The sequence below is a fragment of the Pipistrellus hanaki genome (genome assembly GCF_964339955.1).
Source record: "Pipistrellus hanaki genome assembly, chromosome: 2".
Classification (NCBI taxonomy): Eukaryota; Metazoa; Chordata; class Mammalia; order Chiroptera; family Vespertilionidae; genus Pipistrellus; species Pipistrellus hanaki.
The window spans coordinates 53,484,069-53,498,278 of NC_140504.1; the positions used below are offsets into that span (position 1 = coordinate 53,484,069).

The 14,210-nt window shown below is 40.7% G+C and overlaps 1 protein-coding gene across 5 annotated transcripts in view; it reads left to right on the forward strand.

The window, feature by feature from the left end:
- Positions 1-14,210, forward strand: part of PARP9 (poly(ADP-ribose) polymerase family member 9) — a 37,224-nt gene that overhangs the window by 1,121 nt on the left and 21,893 nt on the right. For 2 of the 5 annotated variants that reach the window (XM_084871561.1, XM_084871562.1), the window contains exons 2-6: positions 2,573-2,675; positions 3,491-3,629; positions 5,724-6,571; positions 9,711-9,932; positions 11,227-11,445. In XM_084871561.1, coding sequence (XP_084727687.1) covers positions 2,661-2,675; positions 3,491-3,629; positions 5,724-6,571; positions 9,711-9,932; positions 11,227-11,445 — 1,443 coding nt within the window. In that variant the 5' untranslated portion in view covers positions 2,573-2,660. The remainder of the gene's footprint in view (positions 1-2,572; positions 2,676-3,490; positions 3,630-5,723; positions 6,572-9,710; positions 9,933-11,226; positions 11,446-14,210) is intronic. The other 3 variants (XM_084871560.1, XM_084871563.1, XM_084871564.1) reach the window with 3 other exon arrangements.

Consider the following 14,210-nt stretch of genomic DNA (forward strand, 5'->3'; position numbering starts at 1 on the left):
CAATTTTAATGATGTTCTTTAACTCAGTAGGTTCTAAATGTAATCATATATATCCTAAATTGATCACCCAGCATGTGATCAGTGTTAAAAACATTTTCAAAATTTCCCTTTATTGTTGAAAGTTATACAGATGTACCCATTTTTTTTTCCCCCTCACGGAACCATTCTAGCCTGTCCCCTTCTCCCCACCAGGCCTTCACCCTTGTCAGTTCCATGTTTCTATGTCCCTGGATTTATTTTGTTCGTGTTTATTTTGTCCTTTAGATTCTACATATGAATGAGATGGTGTGCTGCTTGTCTTTGTCTGACTGGCTTATTAGATATTTTACATACTTTCTGTCATTCTAAGTCTTTGTGATCCAGTGTTTATCTCACACTTACATCTCAGGTGGGACTAGCCACACTTCAGGAGCTCAAAAGCTGCCTGTGGCTAATGGCCCACTCTGGACATACAACACGGGGCTAGACAGTGAAAGGCATGAAGATCAGTGGGAAGAACCGGAAGGGTTGTGAGCAGGTGAAAAGTCTTGAAGATCAGTGGGAAGAAACCGAAGAGTTGTCAGATGTGCATTTTGGAAAGATGGTGTTGACAACCATGTGGAGGACACTTTTGCAAGCAGGGATGAATGAAGGCAGAGAAGCCAGAGATGAAGTTTTTTTTAAAATATATTTTATTGATTTTTTACAGAGAGGAAGAGAAAGGGATAGAGAGCTAGAAACATCGATGAGAGAGAACATTGATCAGCTGCTTCTTGCAATCCCCCACTGGGGATGTGCCTGCAACCAACGTACATGCCCTTGACCGGAATCAAACCCAGGACCTTTCATTCCGCAGGCTGACGCTCTATCCACTGAGCCAAACCGGTTTCGGCATGGGTCAGTGTTTATGGAAAGCAATTCAGCAGTACTATCAGAATTACAACTGCATAGACTTTATGATTCTGCAGTTAGGAGTAGGAGGGAGCCTTTCACACTTCTAAATTTGAACCAGGAAACATAATACCGATTCAAACACTAAGATGTAAAATTAAATACATTTAAATTTTTAAAGAGACTGTGTTGACATAGCTCAGGCAAGAGGCCCTGAGGCCCTGAAGGGAAGTGGTCAATGGGTAAGAAGGATAGGAGCGCAAGCGACTTAGGTGTTTAGACCTAACTGATGGGTTGTTTATGGGACAGAAGAGAAGATTCTAGATTTCGAGTGAATAAATGATATAGCATTGATTAAACTGTGGAGTCGAGGAGAGAAAGCATGGACTTTGGAGGGAGTCGGGTGAGGATAGGAAGGTGAATCCTGTAAAGGTAAAGTGAAAGGTAACAAAAGAACCAAGTGAAGATGGTTCGCTTCTGCTAAGAAAGCAGAGTTTTGGGACACAATGAAATATAGAAGAGAGTCTATTGAGGTTAACTGCACGGAGGACACTGATGAGCAGAGGAGGACTGGGGGTGAGGCAGGAACCCACTGCAGTGGGCTGAGCAGGCAGTTGGCTAGAGGAGGGTCCATTTCTTCATGTTCCCGTGCAGAGAACAGAACTCGGTAGGAACCAGTGATGGAAAGTTGGGAAGGCTTTTGTTGCTATTGGTGTTATTATTAAAATTGAAGAGACTGTATTATGGGCAGAATGCTCCTTGCTCCTGATTTCTTTGGACATATATATACCCCCACACACACCCTTCAAGTGTATCTCTACACCTTTAAAGCCTTACCTAAAGGGGAAAAAATAAACAAACAAGAGCAACACCATCGAAAGCAAAGACTTACTTCTTTTATGAAAACAGCAGTGCCCTCTGGAGGCACAAATGCATCTTTCCTGGGACTTGACGATTGGACTGAACTTGCTGTTTTTCCTGACGTGGAAGAAGAATAGTGATCTGATGCTGTAGATAGCTGCACAAATTTTTTTTTCTATTACAAAGGCATTACAAATCATTTCAGAGGCCTGCTGCCAACTCTGGACAACAAGTGTAGGCTACTGTGTCATTAAGCATTTTCATTTCCACCTATTAGATAGAAAATCTTTAAAATAGTTTTTTCAGAGTCTCTGATTTTTATCCAGATATTCCCCTTATTAGATCAAGAATTTGTCACAAATTCAGTACACATACCCTTGACAGGCAAAACTATAACCCTTTCTTCAAACACTCTCCAGGGTTCTTCATGTTCACACAGAAGGCTGGTTTTTCCTCCCTGTTTTTTTTTATGTTGTTGTTTGTTGGTTTTTTTGAACGCTGTGCTCAGTCTTACCACTTGGTATCATTCTCCTCTTCCAGTTGTGAAAACCTGTTCCACCCTTCCAGGTCTGGTTCTAGCCTCACCTCCAGAAAGCTCTCCCTGCTGTAGCCCACAAATGTCCCTTTCCCTTCTCTGAACTGCCTTCATGGTTTCAGTTGGAACCTGAAGCCAAAGGATAGAAGGTGAACAGTAACTATGGCAGCAAAACAATAGTGCTTTTTCACTAGTAAAACTAAAACCTACTCATGACCAGAAATCATCATGTTTAGTTTTCCTATGGTACCAAATTCCCTAAGACTCTGGTCAGTACTTACTGCATCCTTTTGTATTCATTCCTAGAAGTGGATCATCATATTTGGGAACAGCAGTCTATGCTTGGAAAAGCAAAACAGGGTACAAACATTTGAAGATCCCAGGGTCCTAGAGGATGGAGTTTTCTAAGGTAAAGGCACTTATATATAAACATATATAAAACCTGGACTTTGAATAGCACATGAATAGTTCCATAATAGCAAGAAATCTGGGTCCTCATTTTGGTATTAATAGCCCAATTAAAGTTTCTCCTTGTACCATGTGAGACAAAGGGAATCCAGAATATGCTAATCTAATCAACAGAGGCAGCCTGAGGATGGATGATTTGTAAAAGTGACACCTCAATGTCATTTTGATTCTATATACTCATTCAGCAGTTCTGCTTTTGCTGAATGGCGGGATGGGGGAGGAGGATTATAGAGGAAGAATAAAAACAAAGAAATGGAGAAATTTTTCAACCGTAAAATTCTACTTTCAGGCTTGGGTCATGAAATAAGCAATTGAAAGTGGGCCCTTACTGGTGGCTGGGAAGGTGTAGCTGATGACTCTCAGGTCTCTCCATGTCTTCTGTTCTATCCAGAAAAACCCACAAACCTTTGGAAATTGGAGGCCTATCTGAAAGTTTTGGTAATTTGGGCTGTGACCTTTGGACCTTTTTATGTGTTAATCTCTAACCCTTCATCTTATCCTAAATTGGAAGTGCATTGATTGGCCTCTAGGAAGTGAGGTAGGATCAGTGTTTGCTAGAATAGTTAGTATTTCAAGTATATCAGGCACACAGATTAAACAAATTGATCGACCTGTAGGTGTTCCCCTTCCCCTCAAACCCAAGGTTTTTAGCAGAGTACCTGTTGCTTTGTGATTTTTAGGCTGTATCTGTTATCAGTGATCTGTAGTCATTCGGTTTCAATTTTTTTAAAACCACTCTCATCATGTTTTTCACAGGATGCTGGAGCAGCAGCTTACAATGAGAAATCAGGTAGGATCTCACTCACAGACTGGCTTCAGAAAGCCTTTACTCATATCTGTGCTCAGTGGAGAAAGGGGAGTGCAGAAGGAGACTGTATTCCCTGCAAGTGTTCAGGTGTGTAATTGCAGGACCTGAGGCACCCCAGACTGTGCCTCAGTTGGGGGACTGCTTCAGGGGCAGTGTGCGTCAGCAGGCACCTTCTCTTAGGGCTCCCATTGATCCCCTTCTTTGCACGTTATCTGCCACATACAGTAATGTAAGACTCTTCTGACCACAGCCCGAGGAATTGATCAGAAGAGGCGACCAACTGATGGTCCCTTGCTCAGTAAGGGCTGTAAGAGACAAGTGGAACCTGCCTAATCCTAAGGGTGGCCCACTTGAGATTTTCTACCAAAGTGCAGGCTAATTGAATCTGGCTAGTGCATGCTACTTCTTCTATTTGTTTATTTAACTTTTTATTTTTTTTTAATTGTTGATGGTACTACAGGTGTCCTCTTTTTGCCCCCCTCCACCCAGCCTCCGCCCCACTCCACACTATTGTCTGTGTCTATGGGTTATGCATATATGCATGCTGCTGCTTTTACTGAAGCTATCATAGGTCTTTCTAGGTAGTTGAGATGAGAAATATAGCTGAAGTAAAATATAACTAATTTTACCTATTTTAGGACGCACAGTTTTTCACATCTGTTAAATGAAACTACTCTATCAGCCGAAACCGGTTTGGCTCAGTGGATAGAGCGTCGACCTGCGGACTGAAAGGTCCTGGGTTCGATTCCGGTCAAGGGCATGTACCTTGGTTGTGGGCATGTCCCCAGTGGGGGGTGTGCAAGAGACAGCTGGTCAATGTTTCTCTCTCATCGACGTTTCTAACTCTCTATCCCTCTCAATTCCTCTCTGTTTAAAATCAATAAAAAATATATTTAAAAAAAAAAAAAAGAAAGAAAGAAACTACTCTATCAACTGGTAATGTGCCACGTGTTAATTGGCATTGTTTTTCCTTACTCAGTGGCATTCAATAATGACGTCTTAGGTCCCATGAAATGCAGTCACAGGTTAGGTTCTCAAAGAAGCAGAAACTGAGATGGAGTTAGGAATGCAAAAGGTTCAGGGAAAGGAAAAGAGATGAAGCCGGATTGGGCAGACGGAGCCATCAAACTGCAGCCTGAGATGTCCCTTTAGGGGAGTCCCACATTGGACATAAGTGGCCGTGATCAGCCACTGATGGGGGCCACCTTGGGAATAGTGTGATGCTGGCTGGAAAGCTAAAATGGATCCTGAGGGCTAACAACTGGAGGCTGTCAGCTAACCGTGTTCCCTCCTTCATAACCACATTGAGTGCAGATCTGAACTGCACAACTTATCTGCCACATACAATAATTTTTAGTCAGTCAGTTTCAATTCCACCAAAATTGTTCCATGAAACTAGAATATGATGTTCCGCCCATTTGCTGGCCCATGCCCCCCACAGAGCGTCCTTGACAAATGACTGATACGAGGTTGGATGAATATCCTAGCTCCTTTCCCTTCTGGTGGTATTACTCTGAGACACACTATCCCCCTGTGGAATTCTGCTTAATTTGCTTCATAACACATCCTTCACTCATTTCCTTCCCTTTTCTGTCTTACTTTCCCACTCTGCCCTCCCATCTCATACCCCTGGTGTTTTCTAGGATCAGCTCCCAAATAAACTTACATTTAAACCTTTACCTCAGAGTCTGCTTCTACTAGTAAGAGAGCACAGACTAAGGCACTAAGATTAAGCAAACAAGTTACCAATAAAGCCTCCACTTATTTTTGACTCATAATTGAATCCTTTCCTATATTTGTGCCTTAAGTGTAGTTCTTCCCAAACTCGCCATTTTAATGCAGATTTAAAAATTCATGAGCTCCCATACACATAGTTTTCTCACCACCATCATTGTATCATGGGAGTGTAACTACCACTTATGGAGTATTTACTGTATGCCAGACACTAGAGTAAGTTCTTCATGGCTGATTTACCATTGAAAAATCTTGGACATTCTTGATCTAATTACATATCTAGGTGAGAAAGATAATCAGGGAGAGGGATAGAGGAAGTTCTTCTCTCTTTTGTATATGGGACACTTAGTTTTCTGATGTGAAGTGGAATTACATTCTTTTCAAAGGAACTTTTACCCATTTCTTGATTTTATTATTATTTTTTTTTTTTAATCTCTCCTATTCCAGAGACTGACATTCTTGGAGAAAACTGTAGTTGGCAAATACCCATTAATTACAATGACTTCAAATTTTTACAAAATAATGAGAGTCTGCTGTGTGAAGTCCTCCGGAATAAATTTGGCTGTGTCTCTACCCTGGTCTCTCCAGCCCGGGAAAGTAACAGTGTGCCTCACCAAGTCTTCAGAAAAAGGCTGACTGCGGGACTAGAGCTATCTGTCTGGAAGGATGACCTCACCAGACATGCTGTTGATGTTGTGGTGAATGCAGCCAATGAAGAACTTAGACATGGAGGAGGCCTGGCGCAGGCCCTGGTGAAAGCTGGCGGCCAACAAATCCAAGAGGAGAGTGATAGGTTTATTTTCAAATATGGTAAAATACCAACTGGTGAGGTTGCTGTCACAAGACCAGGGAAACTTCCCTGCAAGTTCATTGTCCATGCCGTTGGGCCTCGGTGGGAGGAGAGGGATGCTGAGAGATGTAAAGCTGATCTGCAAAAAGCCATAAGAAGTATTCTGAATTGTGTCACCTCTGACTATTCATTTCCTGAGACAGTAGCAATTCCAGCCCTCAGCTCTGGGATTTTCCGGTTCCCTCTGGATTTGTGTACAAAGATCATTGTGGAAACTATCAAGCTTTATTTCCAAGGGAGGCAACCGGCCAGTAAATTAAGAGAAATTCATCTGGTAAGCAATGAGGACCCCACTGTTGCTTCCTTTAAAACTGCTTCAGAATTCATTCTAGGGAATAACGAGCTGGGGTCCTCAGTGAGTCAGGGAGCCATCCTTCCTTTCAAAACGATGGTTGTGAACAGAGTGACTCTCCAGATTGTCCAAGGACACATTGAACTACAGCAGGTAAGTCTTTGTTCCTCTATTCTTGCACTGCCAAAGGGGATCCCTGAATTGTTTATTACCTATCAAGTATGTTTTGAGTATAAACTATTTTAAGCACTGTTTAATCTTGTGAAGGTTAAGAGTATGGACTTTAGGGACAGACCATCTGGATTTGAATACTAGCCATTTACTAGCAGGGTGGCATGAATCTAGTTTATCTTTTGATCCTCAATTTTCTCACCTGAAAAATGAGGATAATAATAAGACATATCTTAGAATTGGAATTAATACACATAAAATGCTTAGAATAATTTTTGGCACATGACAAGTATTTATAACTATTATTGCTATTATTCTTAGGCACCATGAGGAAATAAAACAATCTTTGATTCCAAGGAACTTAAGATCTGTTCTACTCTTTTTATGTTAAAAAAAAAATTCTCTATTTGAAAAATCTCATTGTGAGACAAACCATCTGAACATTTCTAAAGCCACCTACCCATAGTAAACAATGTATTCATTAATACAGTGAATTCATAATATTTAAGAGTAGGTCAATTTGTGACAAAAGAGTGTGGTGGACCAAGAAAGATTACTTCAGAAGATGTGTATTTTGGATCTGATCTCAAGTTGTTATAGATATGAATTGGCAGGAGGTGTGGCCTGTTAGAATGACTTGATTAGAGAGATAAGGAGAATAATAGATAGAGAATAATGGGCTGGACCAGGTGGGGCTATAAGTTGTATTCTGAGTATATGGCTCTGTGCCACGGGCCATGGATGATATAAAGTGTGACTTAGCATTTAGCCAGGATTCCTTGGGCACAAAGGAGAGAGAGTCAGGATAGCAGTGAACTTAAGTATTTCTGGGTTAGTGCAGCTCCCCTGTTAGGCGTAGAGTATCTTGAGGATGGGGATCATGGCTTGTTCATCTCTGTAGCCCCGAACCCCAGTCTGGGCCTGCTTCTAGGTGTTGAGCAAAATATTGATGAGTAAGTAAAGGAGGAAACGGGTAGCAGGAACTGCAACAGAGAATTCTTTTTCTTCTCTGGATCAATAATGTCACATTTTAGACTCTCCGGTGGCTGCAATCAAACAGACTTAATCCTACATGAAAAAATACCATATACTGCCTGCAAGACAAGAGATTGAGGGGATGCCCACAAAATGCAATACAGCCAAACCTCAGTTCTTGAACAATTCGATTCTAGAACAACTTGTTCATGAAAAATGTCTTGGTTGTCAAACAAAACTTCGTTTCTAAAACTCTCTCATGCTGATACATGTATGATCAGTCACACATTTGTCAGGTGACAAAGAAGAGATTGCATGAGTATGAGTCAGTTTACTGCTAAACCTTGAGTTATTAACATCTCAGGAAATTGAACTGTGATTATTATGTGTGTTTTTTGTTTTTGTTGCTGCTTATTAAACTAGAGGCCTAGTGCACAAAATTCATGCACTCGGGGAGTCCCTCAGCCTGGCCTGCACCCTCTCACAGTCTATGAGCCCTCAGGGGATGTCCTGTGGGGAGCGGGCCTAAGCTGTCAGTCGCACATCCTTAGCGCTGCTGCAGTGGAGCGAGAGGCTTTAGCCACCGCCACTTTGTTCACCAGCCATGGCTGAGTGGCGCTCCCACTGTGGGAGCGCACTGACCACTGGGGGCAGTTCCTGCATTGCGCATCTGACCCCTGGTGGTCAGTGAGCATCATAGTGACCCGTCATTCCACCGTTGGTTGACTTGCATATTAGCCTTTTATCATATAGGTTATGTACAGTAAGTCTCATGGGTTCTAAGAAGGTTAGTGATAGCAGCAAAGTGAAAAGAAAGTTATGAGAACAACAATAGAGCTTAGACATGTACTGTATATAAGAAAGGGTAACACAGGAAATCATTTGGGCGTCTGGAACAGATTAATTTACATTATTTCTATTGGGAAAAATTATTCAGTTTTCAAACAAATTGCTTCTTGAGCAGTCTTCTGGAATGAATTAAGTTGAAGAGCTGAGGTTCCACTGTATTTACTTGATGTCATTAATATGTCAATTTAAAATTAAAGTGGAAGCATCCTTGTTAAATAACTTTTCATTTAACTAAAGTTTTATTGTATTATTTATTGCCAAAAACATTAGGAACCTTGAAATTCAAAAAGGAAGCAGTATCCCCAAATTGCAAATTCTGATTGTACTTTCAAAGTGATGCATTCATTAACATCCATGAGAAATACCCAAGTTACCCACAAAGGGAGCCAAAACCATCAGGGTGATTTAAGGGGATTTGGGCATGAGGGGAGGAAAAGGATACAACTCTGTTAGCACAGTTCTTAGAGCTAACTAGGTGATATTACTTAAAATACAGCCCAAGTGAATATACAATCTATTTCTTTTTTTTAACAGAGAGGAAAGGAGAGGAAGAAAGAGATATAAATATCAATGATGAGAGAGAACCATTGATTAGCTACCTCCTGTATACCCCACACTAGGGATAGAGTTCGTAACCCTGGCATGTGCCATGGCCTCCTGGATCATAGGTCGATGCTCAACCTCTGAGCCATGCCAGCCAGGCTGTGCAATCTATTTCTGAAAGGACAGATGAAAAATTTATAGGATAGGTGTGTGAGTAGCAGATATGAGGACCCCACCAAGATGGAGGCCTACTTTTCACTGAAGACTTTTTTGTCTCATTTGTACTTTCTTTAACTATGTACTACTCACCTTTAAACAAAATAGGCGAAAATTTCCTGAGAAATTTTATTTCCACTCTGTGTAAAACAAAACAGAAAATTCACACAAAAATAGAAAAAAGAGATGACAGTGGGGCAAGGAATGAAACCACTCATTGATAAAGCTTAAAATAAGTCACAGTGAATGTGCAGAATCTGGAAATATGGGAAGGATACACCAGCAAGGGGATGATAGATGTTTGCAGTAAAAATTGTATCATTCACACACTTTGCCTAATTACTGAATAGGATAAACAGATTAATCATATGATCACTCTTTGGAGATAAAGAGATTCTATCCATTATTAAATGATACTTTGTGGACTTAGGATCTTCAGAAATATTTTTCAAAACTCTTCAGGGAATTAAAGACTAAAATTAGTCATTTGACAAAAAGTAATTTGAAAAGGAATCCTGTCCATTTTTTCCTTTTTCAGACAGATGTAATTGTTAATTCTGTATTTAATTGGAAGTTTGAAAATGGTCCTGTATCGCAATCAATTCTACGACAAGCAGGACAAGAAATAGAAGTGGAATTTCTCAAAAAAAAGCAGCAGACATCTCAAAATTCCCAGTTAGTACTGGTCACAAAAGGATTTAAATTGGCCTGTCAGTATGTATTCCATGTGTTGTGGTTTTCAACATATCACTCGGATCAGGTAAGCTCAAAATAAATTTATCTTTTTGTTTTGTAGCTTGAAAGTCTCTGTCGAATTTCTATCGAATCATTACATTAATGAAATGTTATCAGATTGTATAATCCCCATTTTCTATTACACCTGTGAAAATTTGAAATACTGAATAATTTTGTTGTCTTTTTTGTTGTTGTTGTTAATCCTCACCCGAAGATATTTTTCCATTGATTTTTAGAAAGAGTGGAAGGAAGGGGGAGAGAGAAACATTGATGTGAGAGAGACACAACAATTGGTTGCCTCCCACACACACCCTAACCACAACCAGGGATCAAACCTGCAACCTAGGTATGTGCTTCGACCTGAATCAAACCTAAGGCTCTTCAGTCCACGGGCCAACGCTCTATCCACTGAGTCAAATCGGCTAGGGCTGTTGTTGTCTTAATAAGTTATCTTAAGAAGTTTAATCTAAAATATTACATAACACATGTCTAAATGTAAGTGAGTTTACCTCAAATAGGCATAGAAACATCCGTCTGCACACCATTCACCTCACCACACTGTACCCTGTAAGCCTTTTCCTAAGTGGGCCTGGGAGTCTGCCTCTCTCTGTTTCCTTCCAACTGTTAAGTTCCAGGAGGACCTGGATTTCCCTTATAGCACCATTCTAGTCAGATCTATTTCCTGTGGTGTCTTCCCATCTGCCTTTCTTTGTCTTTGTTTTGTCACCATTTCTGGTTCTTTCTTGGCTAGAGGGCCCTGTAATCCCTATCATCTCTATTTCTCAGTTTTCCTGTATTAGTATTTAGACAACCTTCCTGTATTAGTATTCATTTGGATGTTGAAACATTGATAGAAAGTTTAAATCTGCCAAGTATACTAGGAGAAATACATGGCAGACCTTAAAAGACTTTGAATAAATGCTGCGTATTCATTTTAACCTCTATCTCCTTTATTAAACTCCAAGAGCTCTTTATGTTGACCTGGAAGTGACAGATGAGTGGGGATAAACTGATGATTGGCTCTCTGACCTGGGCAGGTCAGCAAGACTACATAAGCTGGGAGAAATCATGGTGCCCAAAGGCCCTGAAGAGCACAAAAAGGACCAGTCCATCACTTCAATTTCTTCAGCCTTTTCATTTATCATCATTTAACCTTATAGCTATAATGGGTTCCCGATGGAGTGGGACCTTTTCTGCTCTCTGAGGAGGCATGGACATGATCCTGGGGGAGAGTGGAGATTAGCATTGTGAAATATGGGCAGGATCAAGGGGTAAGTTTTGACTTGAAGGCTGACCTTAAAATTGTGTTTTTGCTACAGAGATTGAAATGTGCAGTGAAGAAGTGTTTGGAAAAATGCCTAGACCTACATATAACTTCCATTTCCTTTCCTGCTCTTGGGACTGGAGGCATTGGTATTAACAACAATAGAGTAGCACAGATTATGTTTGACGAAGTTTTAGAGTTTGCCAAACATTATCCTGAAAAACAACTGAGTATAAACTTTGTGATCTTTCCTACAGACCAGGACAAACACAAGGTAAGTTAATATCTTAGAAATGTCTTACAGTTCATTCATTCATTCATTCATTCATTCAAATCTGTTTAGTAATCATGTAAGACACGGGGCTAAGCTGTATGGCATGGTGATTTTTCTGACTTGGTGAAATTTAACTTTCGTAAATTGTCCACCTCAGGCCTTCCTATATTAGTATGAGACATTAGAATGGCATTAGAGAAACTATGTTTAACCCACTATCTTGCTTCACTTTTTTTCTTCGTTGGCACTTATTCTTCCCTTTGGTCCTTAAAGGTAAGCAAATTCCTAATTCCAGTGTAGGATCCTATGCTCCCCTTTCTTCTTTCTTCTTCCAAGCACACAACTATCCTTACATTTCTGCCATAACTTCTGCGGAGTCCTATCTTCTGAGCCAACTTCAGATCCACAGCACCAACCCTCTCTCATTTCCACTCAGCTATCAAACTGTCATTGAAATTTAAAACAAATTCTTTGTCTTTTCCTCTTCCATCAACATCCTTGGGCAAGTCCTTAGCTTTAATATGGGGGTGATAATCACCATCTTCGGGAGCAGTTGTGAGAATTCTGCTCAATGCGAGGAGTTAAAACATGTAAAACACTGAAAACACTCCCTCATGTACAGTAAGTCCTCTATGAAAGTTAATTGTTATATTAGCTGTAATGGGATAAGGTTCACTGAGTTCTGAACTGAATACTAAATTAAGTGAATTGTTTGTTATCTTTTTTCCAATTAGATTAATTTTTTAACAGCAAGGGTGTATCTGACTACTTTTGCCATGTCCAAGTACTGTCCTCAAATTCATCCTATTGTTTCTTAATTCGCCTAAAGGTGGCTTCAGAGGGAAATCAGCTGTGGTGTAGGGGACTGTGTCTGTGTGTTTGAGTGCCTTTTGATTTCACTTCATCTCAGCTCTTTGTTTTTGAGTGGCCAGATCAGCTGAGTTTCTCACATGTGAATAGGTCACTGACATATTCAGCATAATTAGTATATATTGCGGTACTGTTCTGCCCTTAGAGTACTATCTCTTTGCTTTATTCCCACTTAGCTGGCATTTTCCAGAAGGACTTTCATGATGTTAAAGACTAAAAAAGAAATGAGATAAGGTACAGCACCTTACACTAGGTTTTGAAGACATAGGTTTCTGATTCTGTCAACAGCAGCATCAAAGTGCTAGTGTGATTTTCCAGGCACGTGTCTGGGTTCTGGGTATAAAGGGCCTTCTGAGGGCCTAGCCCAGAGCGTGGCTCTGAACATTAGTCCTCTTTCCCACCCCCAGCCTGTCTCTATGTGGGTTGTTGCCACTTTTTCTCCTTGTACAAGAAAACAGACGTATTGGTTCCAGCTTGCTCTTTCCTTGAACAAGTGTAAAGGTTCTTATTCCTTTTGCTGCCTGACTAGACACAAGGAGGTTTGTAGTGTCTGCTGATTTCCCCTGCTGACTTCAAATGATCAATGTGACATCACTGACGGTGGAGGTGAGAGGGTACCTGAACAATGAGCTCTTGTAAGCCAGTATCAGCCGGCACCAGCATACCTCTGCAACGCATCCATAGAACATGGTGGCCAATTACTCTGTGAGGTAGCCTGCCTTCTTGACAAAATGAATCAGCCTGTCCTTCAAATGAAATTCACCAGTTCCCCCCAAGCAGAGGACTATGATTGGGCCCTGGTTATATCTCTGAACTATTCATGAAGTACCATATCCCTACAAGAAGAATAAACCATGTCTAGAAAAGTTCATTCTTCCCAACCTACAATAAAAATGTACATGGCAGTTCCAACAAAAGCAGAAAGACTAGTCACAGTCTGAGGGCTAATAATAAAAATAGCTGCCGTGTTTTGCATCAGCCAAGTACAGTGCTAAGTAGCTGTCACATTCCATTCTCTCCCCATAAACCTGCGGTGAGACCACTATTGTCTTCTCCATTTTACAAATGAAAACTACACACAGCTAGTCAAATGGCCAAACCAAGATTCCAACCTGGTCTGTCTGTGCCAAAAACCTGTGTTCTGAACCACTACAGAAAAACAGGAAAAAAATAAATGGAGAGATGACACATCTCTCAGTTCTGTAACTCAAAGGAGAGGATGATCTTACACAGTAACTGACACTACACCCTAACATGGACCACCCCTTCAGGTTTGTTTCAATATCAACAATACATTACATCCATGTGGAGGCATGATGTGTGTGCACACATATGTATACCCTCTGGCCTTCTGATAAATACATCTCTCAGTGAGGGGTGTGTGTTCAGAAAGATCAGAGGGCAACTTACACATTTCTCACAGGGGCCTTACCTACAGGGGCAAGTCCCTACATTTCAGAAAACGGATTTGTCAGACATTCAGAGTTGACCTGATGCAGGAAGACCAGCCTACACTAAACTCACAATAGGGTGATACTTACATTCAGTGAGAAATACTTCACAGCTGACTGAAATACTTGTGTTCACCAGTATTTCATGGTGACAAAGACTACTGGTTGGAGCTGAGTATCTGTAAAAGGTAATGGTAGTCGTTCATATGGTTATTTAACAAATATTTATTGTGTATCTACCTTGTGCCAGGCAGTATGTCACAGAATAAGGAACACACTAGCGGCACCCTTCCATTTAGGCATTGGTCAATTGTGGACAGAGCTGGAAAGACTTCCAAATTCCACTTTTCCAAACTTCTTGCAGACCATCTGCCTGGTATCCACACATTCCTCTAAGTTATTGCTGCTGGTTAAGTTATAGATTTCTTTCCAATTTAACTCAAA